Source organism: Myotis davidii, unplaced genomic scaffold (assembly GCF_000327345.1).
Source record: "Myotis davidii unplaced genomic scaffold, ASM32734v1 scaffold854, whole genome shotgun sequence".
Lineage (NCBI taxonomy): Eukaryota > Metazoa > Chordata > Mammalia > Chiroptera > Vespertilionidae > Myotis > Myotis davidii.
Genome location: NW_006285939.1, coordinates 2029270 through 2052379, shown reverse-complemented (window position 1 = coordinate 2052379; position 23110 = coordinate 2029270). Strand labels below are relative to the sequence as shown.

Below are 23110 nucleotides of genomic sequence, written 5' to 3'. Positions count from 1 at the left end.
TGTTTAAGGAAAGGTTCCTTCATTCCAGCTATACCATGGCCATGGTTTTGTTTGTATCACTGTCTTAGATGGGGGTCTTTTGGAAAACCTTTTGAGAAAATGCATAAGCTCTGAAATGAAATACCTCTGTGGTCAGTGTGTATGTCTGCATGTTTAGAAATTGTTGGTAGCTGGTCATTCATTTATTACTTGAAATAAAGATTAAGGCTTCTTAGCATTTAAGCTCTTCAAGCAAATATTTTCTACTAGCTCCAGAAATGTATTCAGTAAGACAAGAGAATTATGAAGAATTCATTGAGGCAACAGAAAAAATATTAGAGATGTGTGCTTTTAAAGCTAAGCTTTCTGCTGCTGAGGCACCATAGTTCTCACTGGTAACAAGTTTTTGTTCTTGTCTGGCTGCCTAAAACTTGCTGCTATCTTTCACCTCCTATTGATTCTTTGATAAAACTTTTCCCCGGATTAATAGTTACTTCCCCAAATCCAAAAGCTGCTTTTCACCCTACATTAGCAATGGATACGTCTGTGTCTCCCAGGATTCCTGTCTTTCAACTGGCTTTCCTTTCGGCCCTCAGACCATTCCTATTTAGTTATTTTTGGCCAGCTATTCTGGCCTTATCTTAAATGTTAATTGTTCTCAGGATTTTTTGGCGAGCCTCTTCCCAAATAATCTCATCCAACTCCTCTTGGCTTTTGCGGGCACCTAGGTTCTAGAATCTTACACATTTGTAGACCCTATGGCCTTGCCTTTTTTCTGAGCTTTTGGTTCCTATTATATCTCTCCATTGGGGCACCAGCTAGCACTTCAGACTCCTGGTCTCTCTTATCGACCTCCCTCCTCTGCCCTTTCTTGGTCACTAGTGCCCAATTTGGAGAGGCAATAAAACAGAGTGTGTAGGACTCTTTGTGCCACCCAGCTCTGCATTGCCTGGGCATAGACCTTGACCTCATTCCTGAACCTTTGCAATCCTGTTTTGAACTTATGAGCTAGGCATACGTATGGTAGACCTTCATTTCTCTGCTCACGTGCTTACCTGAGGTTTCTTTCCCCTGTTCTCCACATAGTGATCCATTTCAGAAGTTGTGGGAATTATAAAGAATCCATTCCTAGAAGTAGGCTTTGCTCCTCATTTGGAGGAGATGAAGTACTCACTGCCTCTTTTTCTGTTTAACATTGTACTGGACAGTGTTGTATTTGGAAAAAGAGAAATAAAGAGCATAAGATTGAAATGAAGAAATAAAACTATGACTATTCATAGAATACATGATTGTTTATGTAGAAAATCCAAAAGAATCAATGGACAATCTATTGGAATTAATATGTGAATTTAGCAATACCATTGAATATAGGGCTGATATATAAAAACTAGAGGCCTGGTACACGGATTCATGCACCAGGGGTCCTTCAGCATGGCCTGCCGGGATCGGGCCAAAACCAGCAGTCCAACGCCACCTGCCGCTTCCTCCGCTCATCCCAGCCTTGTTGCGCCTGCTGCAGGCTCACATCCAGTCAGTCCTGATCGGGAGAGGTGAGCCCTGCATCTGGCACCTGTTTGTTAGCTGAGTGGTGCTCCTGCTGTGGGAGCACACTGACCGCTAGGAGGCAGCTCCTGTGTTGAGCATCTGCCCCCTGGTGGTCAGTGCGCATCATAGCGACGGACTCATATAGATAAGTCATATTTCTATGTACCAGCAAAATCAAAAAGTAAAATTTAATAAATATGCCAATTATAAAAATCAAATACCTAAAAATAATCTTAACAAAAAATACAGTTTTCTGCAATGCTTTCTAAATTAAAAAATAGAAAATGTTCCCCAACTGGCATGGCTCAGTGGTTGAACGTCAACCTATGAACCAGGAGGTCATGGTTCGATGCCAGGTCAGAGCACATACCCAGGTTGTGGACTCAGTTCCCAGTAGGGGGTATGCAGGAAGCAACTGATCAGAGATTTTTCTCTCATCATTCATGTTTCTATCTCCCTCTCCCTCTTCCTTTCTGAAATCAATAAAAATGTATTTTAAAATAAGTAGAAAAATGTTTAAAAATAGAAAATGTTGTTCAAAAAGAAGACTTAAATAAATGGGAAGGCACACTGTGATAATGGATTGGAAGATGTGGTATTGTAATGAGGTCAGTTCTATCCATTTATAGCTTCAGTGCAACCCCAATATATGTTTTCAGGGGTCTTTGAGGAAGAGATTTTAGGGTGGAAAGTGTAGGGTAAGGCATTAACAAACTGACTCTAAAATTCATGTAAAAATTCATTGGCTCAAGAATAATTAAGGCGATATCGAAGAAGAACAAAGTATCAAGACCAGCTATCTAGCTACAGTAATTAAGTCACTGCAGTAGTGGCACAAGTATAGACAAGTAGACCAATGGGACAGAATAGAGGGTCCAGCAAACAGGCCCACCCACATGTGGGCACTTGATTTATGACAGACATGGTAATGTAATGCTGTGGAGAAGAACACGTTTTCAGTGTGTGTGCCGAGTTAATCCACATCTGCAAAAACAAATTCCAGATGGGTTGTATATCTAAATGTGATTGGTGGAACAAAGCTTTTACAGTATAATATAGGAAAGTATTTTTTATGACTTTGGGGCAAAGACATAATGAGACCAAAAAATGGGAAGTTCTGATAAATGAACTATATTACAACTAAGAACTTCTGTATGTGAAAAGATAGTATTAAGAGAATGAAAATTGGCAGAGTAGGAGAAGCTATTGCCAGTACATATATCAATCAGAAGACTTGAATCCAGAATGTATAGAGAACTAGAAATCTTTTATTTTTTTTTGTTTGTTTGTTTATTTATTTAAATTGTTAAATCCTCACTGGAGGATATTCTTCCATTGATTTTCAGAAAGAATGGAAAGGGGCAGGGGCGGGGGTGTGTGTGTATAGAAGAAAGACAGGTTGGTTGGTTGCTTCCTGCAGGCGCCCGACCTTCGCTGAGGATTGAGCCTGCAACTGAGGTACGTGCCCTTGACCGGGAATTGAACCTGTGACCCTTTGGTGCATGGGCTGACGCTCTAAGCACTGAGCAAACTGGTTAGGGCTAGAAATCTTTTTTTAAAAGGCAAACTATAAGAAAAATGGGCAAAGGATTTGAACATTTTCTTCAAAAGAGACTCCAAAATATCAATAAGTCTATGAAAAGGTATCATAGTTCATTAGTCATCAGGGAAATAAAACTTATACCATAAAGTAATACTACTACATGCCTAACAGTAGCTAAAATAGAATGACAGAAATGTGGACCAATTGGAATTTTCAAACACTGCTGGTGAAACTTAAAGTTGATAGGACCATTTTGGAAAACTGTTTGGCAGTGCCTGCTAAAGCTTAACAAACCCAAAGAATTATAAACATATATCCAAAGGATGTGCACCAGAATATTAATAGCAACATTATTCCTGGTAGCCCAAACTGGAAACTACCCAAATGTCCATTAATTGTGGAATGGAAAGATTGTAGTATAGTTATATAATTGAACACTAACAGCAATGAGAATCAACAAACTGCAACTGTATTCAGCAAGTGTGGATCCTACAAGTGTAATATTGAGAAAAAGAAGCCAGACACAAGAGTATGAACATTTCCACTTACATAAAGTTCAAAGTCAGGTATAACTTGTCTTTACTGTTGATAGTCATCTTAGGGGGTGGGAGGTGGTTAGAGGCTTGGAGGTACCAAGAAGGGCACATCTGAGATGTTAGTAATTTCTGTTTCTCGATCTGGATACTGGTGTATGGGTATGTTTTTTTGAAATTTCACTGAGCTCTACATTAAGATCTGTGTATTTCAGTGATTTTTGTTTTTAGTTCAGGTTTACTGAGAAACTGGCCGTGGTAGTATTGGCCTACAAGAAACATAGAGTTTAGAATATGAATTTCTTCCTGTTGAGCCTTACTTCTTTGGATATTTTGGACAAAGGATTTGAACATTTTCTTCAAAAGAGGCAATCCAAAATATCAATAAATCTATGAAAAGGTACCATAGTTCATTAGTCATCAGGGAAATAAAATGTATAGCATAAAGTAATACTACTACATGGCTGAAGTAATCTTGTTAGAGATTATTAATTTCAACAAATGAAAGAAGGATGATTTCTAGGTTACTTTATGTTATTATGGCATAGCTGCCAATTTTAGTCCATCCCTCGGCCAGTTAACTTCACACACCTAGCATAGTGCTATCCAGTGATGGACATGTCTGTCTGTGTTTCCAGCCACATGTGCTATTGAGCACATTGAGCAGGTGCAACTGAGGAACTGAATTTTCAACTCAAATTTAAATCGCCACATGGTGACTATTGGATAGTGCAGATCTGACATGTATGTTTACCTATTTCAGTGCATGCTGATTCTTTAGATGTCTGTTTTCAGTTTTACCATCTCTTGAATTTAAGTCAGCCTGAATGCTGGTATTAGCAGTGACATGGAAACTGGGGAGATTGCTTCCTCCCAGTTACTCTTTAATTGGTAAGGAAGCATAGCTAAATTTACTCGTCTATCTTTATGTTACATATGACTAGGTCTGTCTTTGGATGCGTGAGAGTATATTTATAATGCCATATTTTAGAAAAAATTATTGAGAAATCACCTTTTTGAACAGGAATATATTAAAAGTGGCATGATAAATTTTACTCTATTCTTCATATGCTTTAGTATACTAATGATATATATACTAGTATATGTGTGTGTGTGTGTATGTGTGTGTGTATATATCTATATCTGTCTATCTATCTATCTATCTTTCTATATGTATATACTAGAGGCCCGGTGCATGAAATTCCCTCAGCCCAGCCTGCACCCTCTCCAATCTGGGACCCCTTGAGAAATGTCTGACTGCCCGTTTAGGCCTGATCCAGAGATCGGGCCTAAACGGGCAGTCAGACATCCCTCTCATAATCCAGGACTGCTGGCTCCCAACCGCTTGCCTGCCTGCCAGCCTGATCACCCCCAGACCACTCCCCTGCCAGCTGATAGACGCCTAACTGTTCCTCTGCTGGCCCGATCACCCCCAACTGCCCTCCTCTGCTGGCCTGGTCATCCCTAACTGCCCTTCCCTGCAGGCCCGGTCACCCCCAACTGCCCTCCACTGCAGGCCCGGTTGCCCCTAACTGCCCTCCCCTGCAGATCTGGTCGCCCCTAACTGCCCTCCCCTGCTGGCCTGATTGCCCACAACTGCCCTCCCCTGCAGGCCATCTTGTGGCCACATGGGGGTGGCCATCTTGTGTGTTGGAGTGATGGTCAATTTGCATACCAGTGATAACTAATTAGCATACCCAGTCGTGACTAATTAGCATATCCGGTCGTGACCAGTTTGCATATTATCCTTTTATTAGTATATATATATATACACACACACATATATATATATATACTTTTAAAAAAATACGTTCTTATTGATTTTAGAGAAAGAGGAAGGGAGAGAGAGTTAGAAACATTGATTGGCTGCCTCCTTTGCAGCCCCTACTGGGGATTGAGCCTGCAACCCAGGCATGTGCCCTGTCCGGGAATCAAACCCATGGCCTGGTTCATGGGTCAACACTCAACCACTGAGTCACATTAGCTAGGTATTAATGATTGATGATATACAGTGGGGCCTTGACTTAGGAGTTTAATTTGTTCTGTGATGGAGCTCATAACTCAAATTACTTGTATGTCAAATCAAAAAGTGAACGAGTGAGACACGTGATGCTGGGCTGAAGTTGTGGCGTTCACTGTGACGTTCGCTGCGCCAACTAGCGGTGGGGTATCTGAAGCTGGCTCGTAACCCGAATTTTAGCTTGCAACTCAAAGCAAAAAATCGGCTGAGAGATGGCTCGTATCTCGAAAAACTCGTTAGTCGGGACACTCGTAAGTCAAGGCCCCACTGTATTTTTAATATGAATTAATTGTAGGAGCCTACTGTTTATTGAATGGCTGAGTATATCCCTTGCACTCCTGGTGAGTTTTACGCTAGTGCCCAATGCATTGTTGTTCCTCTTTCAGAAGCGGGGCCGTCCTGCCTCGGCAGCATGCTCATGCCTACTCAGGAGACTGCTTGGGAAGAGCTCATTCGCACTGGCCAGATGACACCTTTTGGTACCCAGATCCCTCAGAAACAGGAGAAAAAGCCTAGGAAACTAATGCTTAATGAAGCGTCAGGCTTTGAAAAGTATTTGGCAGATCAAGCAAAACTGTCTTTTGAAAGGAAGAAGCAAGCTTATAATAAAAGGGCGTCTAGGAAAACTCCAGCCTTGGTCACTTCTGAGCTGAGCCCAACACTCAGTGAAAACAAACCAAACAAGAGAAGCAAAGTTCTTTCAAAAACAGACAAGCGCTTGAAAAAGCACATCAGGAAACTCCAGAAGAGGGCTCTTCAGTTCCAGGGGAAAGTGGGATTGCCGAAGGGAAAGAAACACTTGGAGTCTGACGTGAGGCCAAAGGCAGAGGGAGATTCTGAGGGTGAGGAGTCCGAGTACTTACCCACCGAGGAGGAGGAGCGGGAGGCGGCAGCAGAGGTGGACCTGTCTGCAGAAGGCACCGACTCTGAACTGGGGCCTGTGCTCAAGCGGCGGAAATGGCAGAAGAAAATCACAGTGCAGGAGAATGATGATGAGAGTTTCGGGGAAGAAGCTGAAGCTGCCAAAGGAGGAGGAGGTCGGAAAGTAGTGAGATGCCGTGACGATGGAGATGAAGATTATTATAAACAGCGATTAAGGTCAGTCTGGGGAGATTATTATAAACAGGTTATACTGCTTGCTTTATCTTAGGCAGCAGGTTTATGAATAAATAAGAATTCTAGATCCAGCTTAATATGTTAGACTAAGGGCCCATGCACGAATTTGTGCACTTTGAAAGGAACTGTGCCGCAAGACTGCAGTGGGCACAGGGGCAGGTCTCAGCCCATCCTCTGCGCCCCCGGTTACTTTATGGTGGAGAAACTTTGCAGCAACACTGTTTTCAACTCATGAGAGAGCCGTTTCCTGGCTTAGTTTTCTAATGATGGACTCTAAAGTAAGATTAGTCCTTTCTGTTTTTCCTGATGCTTGGGGCCTCCAGAGGAGTGGAGGTGATATTAAATTTCTAGGGAAGTAGCTAGTTGTTGGTGCCCTGGAATACAAAGATGGCCCATTGTTGCACTGTGGAGACCAGGGTAGGCCGAGTCTGGGGATTAGTTCCTTACGTAATGCCTCAGTTACTTCGGAGGCCCTTTCTGCCCTAGTGGGATATGCTTTAATCCATCCCGTGAAAGTGTCAATAAAAGCTAAAAGGTGTTTTAGTCCCTTCTCTCTTGGCATTTGGGTGATTTCTCGTAGCCATTCTTCTCCTGGGTAAGTTTATTGATCTTGGACCAGAGGGGCTAGTGGAGGAGGTTGGCTTCCCTTCAGGTTATTAAATTGGGCTGGCAGTTTTAGCTCGTCCAGGTCTTTTAGCTGCCCAAGCTTCAGGGTTTGTCCAGGAAATTATCTAACTAGCTCATTCTCTTTCTTAGAATTTTGAGGGTCTTGAGGGGGACCGATGGTTATAAAATTTAATGAAGATGCCTATCTCCCTTGGAAAATTAATTGGGCTCCTAGTTTTCTAAAAGATCTCAACCTGGAAGGGGTTGGGGCACCAGGGATAACTATAAATTGGTAGGAAAATAAGTGACCCTTCCAGTCGCAGCAGATTTAGCTTGAGCCATCGGTGGGTCAGCTTACCATCCACACCTGCCACCAGGTGAGAGGCAGAGCAGAGTGACCCAGAGAAGGTTTTCAAGACCAAGAATGCAGCTTCCATATCAAGTAAAAACTTAACTGTCTCACCTTCGACTTCCAAGGTTTCCCTGGGCTCCATCCCCATGATGTTTATGTTGGATTTGGGAGCCAGATGGTATCCAAGGCCCTTTAGTCTAAGGCCGTATGGGGAGATACATGTTGGACCCAGGATCCCTGCAGTTCCTGGGGCAGTTCCACCTCTAGTGCCCATGCTCATGGCAGAGTGCACAGCGGCCAGGTGGCCCACCCTGACCCTGGGTCTTCCTTGCTGGGGGCGGTTCTGTCAATATCCAGATCTTATGTAGATACAGTCGTTTCTGGGAGGAGGTGTTCTTCCAGGGCACCCTGGATCTGCTCAACCTGAGTAGCGACAGCGGGGCATGGCTAATAACTGAGCCTCTCTCTGATATTTAGGCCCCTCCCTTGATTGGAGCCTCTCCTCCTCCTCTAGATCCCGGTTATAGAAGGCGGATGAGGCTGCCATAAGTAGGCCTGGGGTAGGGGTATGTGGTCCTAAGAGAGCTTTTGAAGTTTTCTCAGGCTATCGGGGGCAGCCTTGGTTAGAAAACAGTCTCATAAGACTGTTGGCCTGTTTCCAAATCAAGATCTAGGTTAGTATATTTCATGATGGCCTCCCTCAATCTCTCTAAGAAGTCTGTGGTAGTCTGCTGAGGTTCCTGGCTTATAGTTGCTAATTAATAGGCTTAGATCAGCTTTGTTTCATTCCCTCTAGAAGGCTTTTTAGGAAATGGTCCCAGTTCCAGGTCCTCTGGGGCTGTTAATAGTCCCATAAAGGATCAGTGACCCATACAGCCATCATTCCTAGAGGGTATTTATCATATGCATACCATTCCCAAGCTGGATGGCATCCTTTATGATCTTACCTTTTCTTCCTTATTTAGGGATTGAGCAAGGATTACAGTAATGTCTCTCCAGTTCAGATCAAAGCTTTGGGTCTTCTGAGATTTTCCTAAGTCCTGTTGGATTTGGTGTGCAAATCTTTCATAGAGAAAGGGGCATGTACTCTCATAGGGATCCCAGTCAGTCCTGCTACCTCTTGTATAGGGCCAGTTAAAGTAGCTTGAGAAGGCCCCAGATATAGGGGAAGAGGGACTGGAGCCTGACAGGTAGTTCTTTCTTCATCCTTTGGGGTCACAGGAGAGCAAGGAGAAGGAGAGGTGTTACCAGGGGGAGGAAGGGAGGCAGGGGCTGTGAGTACAGTATAGCAGTTCTGGAGGGATCTAGTTTACAGGTAATGCATAGCCTGGGGTCATTCCTGAGCCATAAAGGCTTGGATGTATGGGACTTTTGACTATTTCCCTTGGGAATTGCAAACAGGTCTAGCTGTAAAATAGTATTAAAAGTAATGGTGCCATTGACTGGCCAAACATCTCTGTTGCCCAACTTGTATTGGGGCCAGGGCGTGTTGTAAAAGAATATTAGCCTTTTTTTTTTTTTTTAAGGATTCAGGGTCAAATTTCTCCCAGTTGGTATGTATTCCAGAGGGGTATCTCGAGGCACTGTGGACTGGTTCCCCATCTACAGAGAGACAGGTACACTTTGAACCAACAGTTAGAGGCATCCCTGCTAATATCTGGGCTATATTGAGCTGCCCTGTGGTCTGAGAGCCACAATAGGGCAGGATACCCTACTGTCTGTGTGCCACCCAGGTGTAGAGTGCTCCTGTTCGAAGTCAGGCCTCCCTGCTTCTTGGCCTCCAACCTTAGCTGGTCTTACCGGAGGTCCTCTTCCCCCTCACCCATCATGTCTATCCATCCAAGGGTTGCCTAGTATCGTCATCACCTTGGGTGGAAAACTCCTCCTGTAACTCTGGTCTTCAATAGTTGGGCTAGTGACCTGTTGCCTTGTCTCTCATGTTCCCAAGATCTCTGGTCTTTGTGGAGGCCTTGGAGAGACAGAGCAGCCACCTCTCGAGGGGAAGTGAGAGTCCCTGTTAAGTTATTCCTGAGGCTCTTATAGAAGATGGAAATAAAGAAAAGGTTGTTAGAAGAGTGTAGAAGGAATTGAGGGTGGTCTTATTCCCCTGTTTCAGGGACCTTAAAGAGTATGCAGAAAGCTGTTTTAAAAGACCGGGACCTTGCTCGGAAGGTGTGGCTCAGTGGCTGAGCATGGACCCTATGAACCAGGAGGTCACGGCTTGATTCTTGGTCAGGGCACATGCTCGGGCTGTGAGCTCGATTCCCAGTGTGGGGCATGCAGGAGGCAGCTGATCAATGGTTCTCTCTCATCACTGATGTAAGCTCTCCTATTAATTTCAGTTTTAATTTACTGGTAAGAGCTGTAGAGTCTGAGCAACATTTCCAGGGATATTGTGTGGGGGTGGAAGTGTGCTGTTGTGTGTTGAGCTCCAAGGGGCTGTTCCCCCTGAGTCATCTCAAACACTGTCTCTGCTTCTCTCCTCGGCTAATTTAGCCTCAAGGACTGGGAGCGCTAAGTAACCAGCCTCTATGTGCGCATCCGCAGACAAATCAGTTATTTAGTTACAGTTGGAATTCCCTATGGGGCTCTTGCTCATCACCGGGATGCCTGCTGAGACTGCTACATAGTTTCTTAGTCACCTAAGCATACCCGAGATTGGAGCTGGAGGGAGGAAGTGCTCCTTATCTTTGGAGCCGAACAAGTTCAGGCTCTCATTTTTCCAGCAAAAGGTTTAGTTCAGACTCCCAGAAGGTAATTAACAAACTGCTAGTATTTACTGTTTACCTGGCTGCGGGTCCTGAGAAAGGAGACCACGAGCATAGAGGTAGGAGTGGGTTGGAGAGGATGACTTACCACAGCAAGTGAGTAGGACAATTCGAGTCACTGCACCAAGATGTGAACAGTGAAAGCAGACCTCAGTGCTTGAGTTCTGGCTTTGAAAAGAATTCAGAGCTAAGATTCAAACTCACGAGAGAAGGTTTATTCAGCAAGCAAAGCAAAAGCACCCTTGCAAGAAAGTTTTGAGTGGGAGGCTCTGCCTTTGAGTGTGGGCTAGGGTCCTTTTAACCCCTTGTTGCGGGGGGAGGGAGTCCCTGCTTTCTTCTTTGAGCTGACCTAAGCAGCAAACTTTAAGCAGCCAAAGTGGAATCCCCTGTGGGCAAGGGGAGCAGAAAAGAGAAACATGTTAAATGTACATTTTGTTGTTGTTGTTAATCTTTACCCGAGGATATTTTTTCCATTGATATTTTAGAGAGTGGAAGGGAAGCAGGGGAGTCGGGGGTGGGGGAGGGAGGGAGAACATGGATGTAAGAGAGACACATCAATTTTTTGCCTTCTGCATGTGCCCCAACTGGGGCCAGGGAATGAACCTGCAACCCAGGTATGTGCCTTTGACTGGGAATCAAACCTGAGACTCTTCGGTGCATGGGCCAATGTTCTAACCACTGAGCAATGCCAGCCATGGCTGAATTTAAACTTAAAATACAGTAAAATGGGACACAACCCTTATTCAGGTCCCATAGTGAAGAAACAAAGCAAAACATAGTAGATAAGAAATTTCAGGAGTAATTGGAAAAATCGTCAGAAATGCTCAATGAAAATCAGTCTATTCAACTAAACATCTCAGGGCTGAAACCTTCAGTTCATTCAGGCAGCAGTGCCTCCTCTTAGGGATGCAGTTGGTCAAGGACACCAACTGGCTTCCAGAGCAAGCTTTAAACTTCCTTCTGGGCCCAGGGCCAGGCCCAGGCTAGGCCTGTGAAGATTCAAGCAGCCCTGCAAGGCCCGTCAGTAGCAGCTTCCAAGGTCTGGCCCTTTCTTCCCGAACCCAGGTCAAACACACAAACTCTCCTGTCAGGTTAACCTTTTATGTTTTGAAATATGGAAGCATATTTTAAATACTCTTAAGGCACTTATTTATTAAAACATTCTCTGTTAAGCTGTAGTGCCTGGCTGTAGTTCTGTCTTGGTCTTGTTCAAACCAGCTGACCCTGCTCCATGGCCTCACCCACCCCACCCCTCTGTCCCGTTATGTGCCAAAGTCTAGGCACATTTTTTGAACGTAAGTCTGTATTATAGTCCTGTTAACACATTGCACACCAGTAGTTTTATTGCTAGCTTTACCCAGTGGCCAGGTAAGTTTCTACTGAACGAGTACAAAAAACGTTTTACAAAGTATCATACTTTAAAAAGATATTAGCTTGTAAGAACATGTAATAACTTCAAAATGCAATGGGTATTTAATTTTAAGGTGTGCCTTTAACATTTATGTAACACACTGTGTAATATGAAAACACGAGAATGCTTGTGATCTGCCCGCAATGTGTTAATTATAAAGCTCTTTTAAATTCGTGAAAGTGGGTGACTTTTAGACGTCTCATATCCTTTAAGCTTTCAGCTTGTGCCGTAAGTCTCTCATTAGCTCAAGATCATTTCTAACTAGGTATCTTTTTTTTTTTCTTTTTAAGCTGATGCTTAGTGGGGATTTCCTACCAAGTCTCCTCTACAGTTTAACCTTTCCTGGGACTGGATAATAGCACTGTGATCCTACTTTCTGATTTAATCCAGGACCTCAAGTCAGTCTTTGCAGTTTTAACCATTTCTTAAGAGGTAGAACTGGGTATGAAAGCCAGGACAGGGTTGTGTAAATACAGTGGGGCCTTGACTTATGATTGTCCCGAATAACGAGTTTTTTGAGATACCAGCTGTCTCACGGCCGATTTTTTGTATTGAGTTGATAGAATAATTTGAGTTAATGAGCTCCTTCACGAGCTCGGTCTTGGAACGAATTAGACTCGTAAGTCAAGGCCCCACTGTATCAATTTCCTTCCATTGTGGAATGATGTGGAATGTGTAATATCTAGATGTGACCACAAGGTGGTGCCAAGAATCAGCACATAGCCGCCTCCACCTCCCTGATAGAAACCAAACCAAAAAAGCCAGTTGGATGGGGATTTGAGGAGATTGCTAGGGAGTCTAGACCTGACAAGTATGGTGTGGATAGAATTTTTTTTATCCTCACTCAAGGATATGTTCTACTGATTTTAGAGAGAGAGAGAAAGGCAGAAAGAGAGAGAGAGGGAGAAAGAAAGAGAGAGAAATAGAGCAAAGCATCAATGTGAAAGATGCATTAATTGCCTGCCTCTCATATGCGCCCCATCTGGAAATCGAACTGAAATCCAGGCATGTACCCAACTAGAAATCAAACCTGCAACCCTTTGCTGCATAGGAAGATGCTCCAACCAACTGAGCCATGCTGGCCATGTATTTAGAATTTGCCTTTTGATCTGGTATAACCTGAATCCATAGCCATGATGCTTGTTGATGTGACTGGTTTTTAATACATTTTTTACCTTAAAGATTTTTTTCTTCTGACTTATTTTTTACTTTATTTTACATGAATAACTTTGAGCTTAAAAGGATTGATGACTCCATTCATTATGTAAATCTTAAGGAATATCTTCCAGTGCTCTGCAAGGCTTAATCTTTTGGGAAAACTGTTTCATTGTCCTCCCCTTTGAGGCCAGGAGTGAGTTGAGTCTTGTTCAGATGGTTTGGCTGTATACACACATAATTCTAGAAGGGTGTTCAGAAGTCAGCGTGTTCAGTTGCTAAGAAGAGGTGTCAAGCTAAGTAGGATAAACGTTGAAAAACTTTTGGATTTGGAAATTTGGAGGCCTCCGTGGCCTGAGCAGGGATGGGAGGAGATTATATGAGAACAATAATAGCTAACGTTACTGAATGTTTACTACTTTGCAGTGCTTCATGTTATGTGGGTTCGTTGGTTTAAACCTCACAACCCCTTAGGAGACGGGAACCTGAGCTCAGAAAGCTGAAGTAATTTGGGGCCTGAGTTGTTGTGGGTCAGGTGGAAGCTGCCTGTGAGCTTGGTCGGGTGCAGTGGACTCGGAAGAGTCTGGCCTTAGCAACTAGCTCCTCCTGTTGCTCCATGGAGGCCTGCTGCAGGCTTTCCACTGCTCCCCCGAAATGCTGCTGGAGGCCGCACCCCCAGCCCCACTCTCCCAGGTGCTCTGTTTCCATTTTATTGTGTGGGTGTTTCATATCGTTTGCATTTCTGCAGTGCACTGGAGAGGTCTAGAGATGTCTCCCTTTGCGCTGGGATTGTCTCCTGTGGTCCATCATTTGGATCTTGGTTTGCCCTGGGTGAAGATTCAGCACCTTCAGGTGGCAGTTACACAAAGGCCAAATTACCTTGTAAAGCTTGATTTAAAAACACAAAAAACACAAACCAGTACAGTGACTGTAGTTAAGTTAGTAACACTGTATTGCATATCTGAAAGTTGGTAAGAGAGTAAATTTTAAATATTCTCATCCCAAGAAAAACAATTTGTAATTATGTGTGGTGGCAGATGTTTATTAGACTTACTGTGGGGATCACTTTGCAATATACACAAGTATCAAATCATTATGTTGTATATCTGAAACTAATACAGTGTTATATGTCAATTATATGCCAATTATATCCCAATTTAAAAAACACAAAAATAACCAACATCATTTGATTCCTAAAAATCTGAATTTAGTAAAAGTTTAATATGGCCTTGATCTAGAAACCTAATATAATCAGTTTCTGGGACTTAATTTCTTTGTCAAGAAATAAAACTATATCCTTTTTTAATTTTCTTCTAAGGGTCTGTGATTTTTAAAAAATTTATTTTATTTTATTCTTTATTCTTTGTTGTTTAAAGTATTACATATATCTCCTTTTTCCCCCATTGACCTCTCCCCTGCCACTTCCACCCTCCAGCACATGCAGGGGAGAGGGGGTGTAAGAACAACCAGAAAGTCTGTGTTTTTTTAAAATATATTTTTATTCATTTCAGAGAGGAAGGGAGAGGGAGAGAGAGATAGAAACATCAATGGTGAGAGAGAATCATTGATTGGCTGCTTCTTGCACGCCCCCCACTGGGGATCGAGCCCACAATCTGGGCATGTGCCCTTGACAGGAATCGAACCAGGGACCCTTTCAGTCTGCTCTATCCACTGAGCCAAACCAGCTAGGGCCAAAAAGTCTGTGTTTTGAAGAGAAGCAAAAATTACTGTCTTAAAGAATTTTTTTATGGTGCATCTTGCCTTCTTTTAAATGATAAAGCTAAGACACAAATGAAGACTAATTTAGCTTTGTGCTCTGCACACACCTCTCATTCTCGGCTCCAGTGCATAATTGTCTGCATCAGTCTTAATTTACTCTGTGAGATCTGGACTCCTAACTGAGGCTATTTCATCTGCTTAGATGTGCCAATTAAGTCCACCCAGGAAGACCATAAAAAGGCAGATAAGAAAAGTAAAACACCGAGTATCTCAATTTAGCAAATTAGAGTAATCTGTAAGGGATTCTGAACTGTCTGAAATAGAGAACCCAGTGTGCTGCAGAAATGCAAACTATATTAAATACCCAGCTTGGTGCCTTGAATATACTTTTAAAAATCAAATTGTACTTATTGTGCTTCTGTTGTAGAATTTCTTTCATGGATATTGCAGTCAGTGGAGAATGATCCTCAGATTGAAATTGCACCCTGTATTAAGAGTGATTTAACTGTGTCATGTGTGACTTCCGCACAGTCCGTGTGGATCCAAACTGCTCTGGCCTTGGTGGCCTTCAATGTAAAAATGAAGACGGAGCAGTAAGGTAAAATTTGGATTTCAAGCAGCTCAGTATGTGACTTCGTTTCAGGGAGAGCATGTTCATTTTGTTAATATATGCTCTCAAGTTACTAATAATTTGACAGACCCTATTAATAGGTATATTTTGCATTTTTGTGGATTGTATAGGCAGTTGAGTATATTGGATTGTCTAATATTAAATGTGTCTTATGCATCTGTTCACCCCAGATTATCTGTAGTCAAAAGAACTAAACTGATTTTACTGCTCCTTGGAAAGATGGCAGGTGCCCAGTGAAAAGTGAGTTTGGACTCATTGTGCACAGTGTTGAAGTCGGGAAGAAATCACATTATTGCACGAAAATGAAAGCCATCTTTCTCCTCCTCAAACTTTAGCATTGACATTTTTTGAGACAAATTTGCATTGAAGCTTAGTAGAATTTGATTTGCTCTTGTATAATTGTTTGCATTGTATAGCAATTAAAGAAATGATTATTTACCCTTGGCTTGGTACTTAGGAGAAAAGAAGTGCTTTTGGGGATTTTGAAAAATACTTTTTGAGAGGCAAGGTTATGTAAGAATAAGGAGTGCAGACTCTGGAGCCGATGATCTGGGTTTGAATCTTCACATTACTGATCTTGGGCAGGCTACTATGGTGTGTATGTATGTAAGTATGTATAATTTCTTTTTTTATTTTATTAATCCTCACCCAAGGATATTTTTCCATTGATTTTTAGAGAAAGTGGGAGAGAGAGGGAAAGACAGAGAGAAATATCGATGTGAGAGAAACACATTGATTGGTTGCCTCCTGCACATGCCCTGACGAGGGTCCTTGAATGGAATCGAACCCGGTGCCCTTCGGTCCACTGAGCCAAACTGGCTAAGGTTGTATGTATAATTTCAAAACACAGCTTGACCAGAGCTAGCTGACATTACTTAAGGAAGTGATATTTGGCATAGAGGTTAGAAATCACAGGCCATGAAATCAGAATGTCAAAGTCTCATCTAGTAGCTCTGAGATTTTGTACATATCCTCATCCATAAAATGGGAATCATAACAGCACCTATTTCAAGGGCATTATGAGGATTACGAACGATAATATATCCAAGATATTTGGCATATGTCAGGCACTCAGTAAATATTAGCTGTTTTTGTTATTTGCATGCCCACTAGGTAAAACATTACTACAAAGATCCCATCAAGTCAGTAAGGGGTCCATGAGAATCATAAATATTGACATATACGAAAAGGTGACTTCTCTCTAAAGTCAAAGGCAGTTTCACAATTGGTATTAATATGCTTAGCCAAATCATTAGCTGTTATAAACTTATTTTTTTTTTAATTTTAGGCTTTTCTTACCTTTCATACATTTTTTATTGATATGATTAAGACTCCACTTAGTGATAAAGTATCAGTGACAAATATAAGTACATTTTCAGTAGTTTTGGGGAAAAATAAAAAAATGATATCTCCTCTGAACACACTAGGGGGCACTAGACATCTGCCCAGGGAGTACTCTTCAAACTTCATTGGTTCTAAGTGTGGGTATGTCAAGATGACACTTTGGTTCCTCACAGATCTCTTTGTTCTAAGGTTAGTGTTCCAGGTCCTTCTGTTGTGCCATGTAAGGCTTGACTGACACACTCTTGCTGTCCTAGGGACTACAGTGATCTTGATCTTGGCTGGCAGTAGGGATAGGCTAGCAGGATGGCCTTTAGTCTGGGGGCTACTTGCCTCCTGCCTGCCCAAGATTGCTCTATGTGTTTCATTGTTTATTCACCTTTAACCTGCAATTAATTAAAATTTCTGTTTTACCTTTTTTTGTGTGTAATCTGCCAATAATTATAAAAGCATCTGACATGTATGCTGTGTAAAAAACAAAACAAAACATGCAGTTTTAATTCAAAGGGTATAATACATATATAATCTCATTTAATTTTGTAAAAACCTAATATTTGCTCACTTTGTGGTCAAGGAGACAAATGCAGTAATGGTTAAAAGATGTTTTTAAAGTTCAGACCTCTCCGTACCTGTTGCAGATCTATAATGCAGCTCTCTGCCAATATCCAGTTCTCACTGGATGTCTTAAATCTTTTTTTTTTTTTACTGAGTTCTCCTCTGGTGGCTGCCATTGGAGGGAGGGGGACTGTAGTACTTAGAACCACCCCCCAAGTGAATAATACACTCCCTCATTTTATTTGCTTGCTGCTGTGACTATTATATGTCTGGATTAAAGAAGAAGATGTAGGTGGGAACATAAAAAGCATTTCCTTTCTGCTAATGTAAATATATTTTAGGGCTAGTTAACACCTTTTTTCCTCTATCAGAAGACAAAGTCTTTCATAAAAAGTTTAATCTTTTGCCCTGCTGTTCCATCTGGCTTTAGGGAAGTTTGGGCTTTACCTTGGGGCTTCTGATTCTTCCCATCAGCCCCTATGCAGAACCTAGCTGCAAAGTGCATCCCCTGGGAGACCCAAAAAACAGAATTCAGGACTTGAAGATGACTTACAACATTTTTATATTCAATATAACATTTTTGGTTATAGAATTCTAAATTAGAATTTCTCTGACCTTGCAGTTGCTGTTTGCCCTGGCTGATGCTTCATAGTGGACCTTACCCCTGTTACCCTGTGGATATAGCCAGGAGTAGTTCCTTAGGTCACGTGTGTGGGAGAAGGAAATGCAGCGGGAGGGAGGCTGTAAATGAAATGGAACTGGAAGTTTCTTGAACCCATTTCTGAGTGACCCACTCAGATCATTTTCCAGCCCTGGTGTTTTCCTTATTCCTAGCCCAATTCTGAACCTCATTCATTCATTCAGCATTTATTGAGTGTCTTTGGTGAGGTGGGCATTTATACTAGTCTCTGGGGATATAAAAATGACTAAGACAGTCTCTATTCTCAAGTGGCTCCAGCCTTCGGGGGAGACAGATATGGATTTCAAAAGATGCTAGCAGAGGGGCATGCCTGAGGTCCCAAGGGGCTGAGAGAGCACCTGGGGGACACGATGGCTGACTGGCTGGCGGGGAAAGGCGTCCTTCTCCGGAAGCACTAGTTGGGCAGAGGTCTAACGGGCCCATGGATGTGGGATGTGTGTTGGGGCGGGGAGGTTGGGACAGTGCAGGAATGTAGATGCACAGATATGAGGAGGCCACAGGGATGACATTCTGCCACCTCTCTGTGTTTTCCTCTTGTGTGTATGGAACACTCTTGACATGCTGGAAATTTCTCTTTTGGAAGTAAATTAACTTTAAGTTGTGACGACTAGCTTTCCAGTGTATGGTTAGGATTTCATTGACAAGGTACCCCAGTAAGTTACAACTGGAGGAAGTATTGTTCCTGGTGCAGTTCAACTGGTCATGTAGTGTCCTCATTGCTAGCAGCATGGCTCTGGGTTCGAGCTGCTTCTGATAGATGGTTATTGTGGTATCAGCCCCGGGCCTCACAGCCTGGGCCAGGTTCTCACTCCTGCGTGAGTGTGGGGGAGCCAGGGAGTGTTTTCTCTGCTTGCATCTGCTTGGAATTGAAGTTTATGTTTATTGCTAGGTTCTCTTTTAAGTGGCTGCCAATGGAGTCAACAGCGGGCTGACTGTGGTCGTTGTGTGAGGAGCTAGAGACACTGCCAGAAACACCAGGCCCACTTCGTTTTATGTGGCTGCAGCTGTGACTATTACATGTGTGGATTTTTTAAAGTGAGAGAATAGAAAACAGGAAAAAGTTATTTCTTTTCCAAAAATGTAAATATTGGACTACTTCGTAACAGAATTAAGACATTTTGGAGCCATTTCTAATTTTTAAGATTTCAGATTACTTGGGTCCGGATCTTATTTTTCTGCCATCAACTAATTTTAAGTCATTCTGTGTTATGTAAAAGTCATTTTGTTATATAAAAGATGGACCTACTTCACGACAGTTCACTGTAATAGTCTGTTACAGAATTTTTAAATTGAGGTATTCTAGCAGGTACCTCTGATGGCTACTGTCTTTATTCATGCTGATCATGTTACTCGTAATAATTTACTTAGCATCCATTTGATGAACCAGTTTTGTTTTAGTTCAAATGGACTTGTTCAGGAGTTCTGTGAAATTGGTGGTGTTTTTTCAGTATCGTGTGCAATTGTATTGGACTACAGATTCCTTTATTCCCCTCTGGGCATAGTACTGGCTCCTGCCTCGGTTTCGGAGGGTTTCACACATATAGGTAGCATTATACATAATGGTAGATTAATTTATTTAGCATTTATTTTATTTTAGGCTTATGCTAATAAGTGCTTTACATGTGACACCTCATTTAATTCTCCCCCAAATCCAGGGAAGTGGATGCTGTTGTTCTCCCCATCTCACGGTTGAGGAAACTTAGATGCTAAACAGATTAATTTACTTGCTGTGGGTTAAGGAGCTAATAAACGGCAGTCAGGATGTGGTTCTGGACCACCTGAGACCAGGACTATCTTTGGGCCTGTGCTTACGGCATGTCTAACCCAGTTTGTTCACAGCACAGGGTCCCCTCGACATCTGCTGGCCGGACAGATCCCTCAGCCTTCCAGGCTGGGAGAAGCGTGGTGAGCACGCGAAAAAGAGCATGAGGCCCCTGAGGGCAGTGAGGATGGGAAACGCACCTGTTTCCCTCAGGGTTCAGATGGCTCCAGCTCTCCTCCACCTCCACAGTGTGCCCTGTACTTCTTGTCAACCCGCGCTTGGCGCTGCTCTGCGTGGGCACTAGTGACATGGGCAGGCCTGTTTTGGCTACAAGCCACCTAGGAATTGCTGCTTTGTGTAACAGAAGAATCTCTTAGCTTGAGCCACATGGGCATGTGGTTTTATAACTGGTGTTTTCTGTCTTTAATAATTTGTATATGATTCTACTGGGTGATTTGTCTCCACAATGATACAAATATTTATAGGTAATAATGATTTTTCTCCACCACTTTCAGTCATCCTTTAACCAAGCTGAATAAATGTTTGTTTCTTTTCATCTTTCTTTATGAAGCGGATGACGCTGGGATGCAATCATTTCTATGGTGGCTTCTGTGGTTTCCTAGGTACTGTGTGTTCTGTGCTGACATGATGCCTGCATTTTAAGAGGGAGGCAGGGCGGGAGGAGGAAGCTGATTCCCTGTTGGTACAAAGTGATGTGGTGGGAAATTTAACAGCCACAAAGATGTACTGGCTGAGTCTAAGGAAATGGCGATCATCTGTCAGTGAAGTTTAATATGTGAATTTCTTGTATATAAAGTATTTAATGACCCATTGTACCAAATTTAAAAAGCCAGTAACTTCTGGTGTTTTTCTTTTTTTTTTATAAGATTATCTGTGAGTATTTGCAAATGAAGTACTTTTTCAGTGACTGTGATAGTTTTTGTGATTTTTCCACAGATTTTATATTACCCACAAATTTTCTAAGTACAGTGTCCTTTGTTATGCGGATGTTTGGTTTTGAGCTCTGATAGTAAGAGTTTGGATATCTCATTTGAATTTGCTTGCTTGCTAAATTTCAGGTAGTGAGTAGCAAGAACTCATATATGTATGTCAAGAAAATGTGTGAATATTTAAGTTCCGCTAGTAAAGGATACCTATATAGCCAGGCTTTTCAGCCTTGGCACTATGGGCCTTTGAGACCAGATAACATTTTGTTGTAGAGGACTGTCCTGTACGTTGTAGGATGCTTAGCATCCCTGGCCTAGCCAGCTCTATGCTAGTCGTATATCTCCTCTCCTCCAACAGTTGTAGCAACCACATATGTCTCCAGGCATTGTCAAATCCCCCTGTGACAAGGAGGCGATGGAGGATGGTCAGTTGAGAACCACTGTTGTATGCCATTGCATGTGACTAAGTTTATAGATGAAGTGAAACTCAGAATAGCAGAGACTATTGTAGCACACCACATCACTCTTCATTTAATCAGTTACCTGGAAATTAAGGAAGAAAAATACAAATAAAAGAGAGGAAGAGATTGCCTTTAGAAGTGAAGGACAAAAAGGTCATTAATTTTTTACATAAAAAGACTATCACATACTAAATCTTATATAACAGCTATTTCCTTAGGCTTGGCCATGTACTGCCTCTTCCATTTGCTGTTCTCTGGAATTTACCAACAATGCTGATTTATAGATTCTCTCAGTACCCTGAGAAGCAGTTTCAGGTCACCAGCTAGTCTTCCTCAGTGGTTTCAGTTAAACTTCAGCTAACCCTTCCTTTTGCTACTTTGAAGACTTGAAATTTTCATCAAGGCAAGAATTTATCAGAGGAGGCACTTTAAGCAGCGCCCTGGATGGGGTCACCGCCTGTTGCTGTTTGGCCTCCATGCTGGTTTGGTAATTGATACTGGAGAATCCACCGTGTGCAAAATCATTCTTCCCTTTTCTCCTTTACCTTCCTTTAGATGTGCGATGTTTTTCTTGCATGAGTGGCAGATAAATGCCTTCTTATATTTGTTGCTGTGAGCTTTTTATTTGGAAGGCATTTATCTGTATCAGTGCTTTATTTCCACCATTTTGTGAAATTCAAAATTGCAAGCATACTAAAAAAGTCATCCTTTTATTAATGGAAGAAAATAAAATGTGAGGCTATTGACTTTTTTTTAACTTGTGACACCAGTGTCCATTGTAGTTATATGAATACAGAATTAGCCTGGCTAAATGGCTACAACTTCTCAACAACCTTGGCATATTGCTGAGACTTTTAGATCTTACACATTTTGTTCTTTTATGTATATACTAGAGACCTGGTGCACGAAATTTGTGCACAGGGGCGGGGGCGAGGGGCGGCTGTCCCTCAGCCCGGCCTGTGCCCTCTTGCAGTCTGGGACCCTTCGAACATTCCTCTCACAGTCCGGGATCCCTTGCTCCTTACCGCCTACCTGCTTGCTCCTTACTGTTTGGCTTGCTTCTCCTTAGTGCTGTTGTGGGGGCCGGAGAGGCTCCTGTCACTGCCACTGTGCTTGCCAGCTGTGAGCCCCTCTTCTGGCAGAGCAGTGCTCCCCCTGTGGGAGAGCACTGACCACCAGGGGGCAGCTCCTGCATTGAGTGGCTGCCCCTTGGTGGTCAGTGTGCATCATAGTGACCAGTTGTTCTGGTCATTCACCCGTAACCATCGCTTAGGCTTTTATTATATAGACTAGAGGCCTGGTGCACAAAAATTTGTGCACTCGGCGGAGGGTCCCTCAGCCCGCCCTGCACCCATTCACAGTCCAGGACCCCTTCGGGGATGTCCACCTGTCAACTTAGGCCCACTCCCCCAGGGATCAGGCCTAAGCTTACAGTCAGACATCCTTCTGGCAGCCAGGAAACCCTTGGGGATATCCGACTAAAGGCTTAGGCCCCCAAGGGATCGGGTCTAAACTGTTAGTTGGACTAATCTTAGTGCTGCCATGGAGGTGTGAGAGGTTCCTGCTACCACCACTGTGCTGGCCAGTCATGAGCCAGCTTCTGGCTGAGTGGCACTCCCCATATGGAAGTGCACTGACCACTAGGGGCAGCTCCTGCATTGAGCATCTGCCCCCTGGTGGCCAGTGCACATCATAGCAACCGGTTATTCTGCCATTCAGTCAATGTGCATATTGCTCCCCCCTGTCACCCACAGAGCAGGGCCCATCAGGGGGTTGGGGAGCTCCCCCCTGTCATTCACAGAGTAAGGCCGATAGGGGAGTTGGGGCACCACCCTGTCACACACCGCAGGGCCAATCGGGGTTGGGGCGCCGCACCCTGTCACACACAGAGCTGCAGGGCCATCAGGGGGTTGGGGAGCTCCCCCCTGTCAGGCACAGAGCAGGGCTGATCAGGGGATTGGGGCGC

At 43.1% G+C, this 23110-nt stretch overlaps 1 protein-coding gene across 1 annotated transcript in view; it reads left to right on the top strand.

Annotated features, from left to right (window-relative positions):
• ERCC6 (excision repair cross-complementation group 6) overlaps positions 1 to 23110 on the top strand; it is a 76826-nt gene that overhangs the window by 4707 nt on the left and 49009 nt on the right. The window contains exon 4 of the mRNA XM_006757131.2: positions 6007 to 6718. Within this exon, the coding sequence (XP_006757194.1) occupies positions 6007 to 6718 (712 nt within the window). The remainder of the gene's footprint in view (positions 1 to 6006; positions 6719 to 23110) is intronic.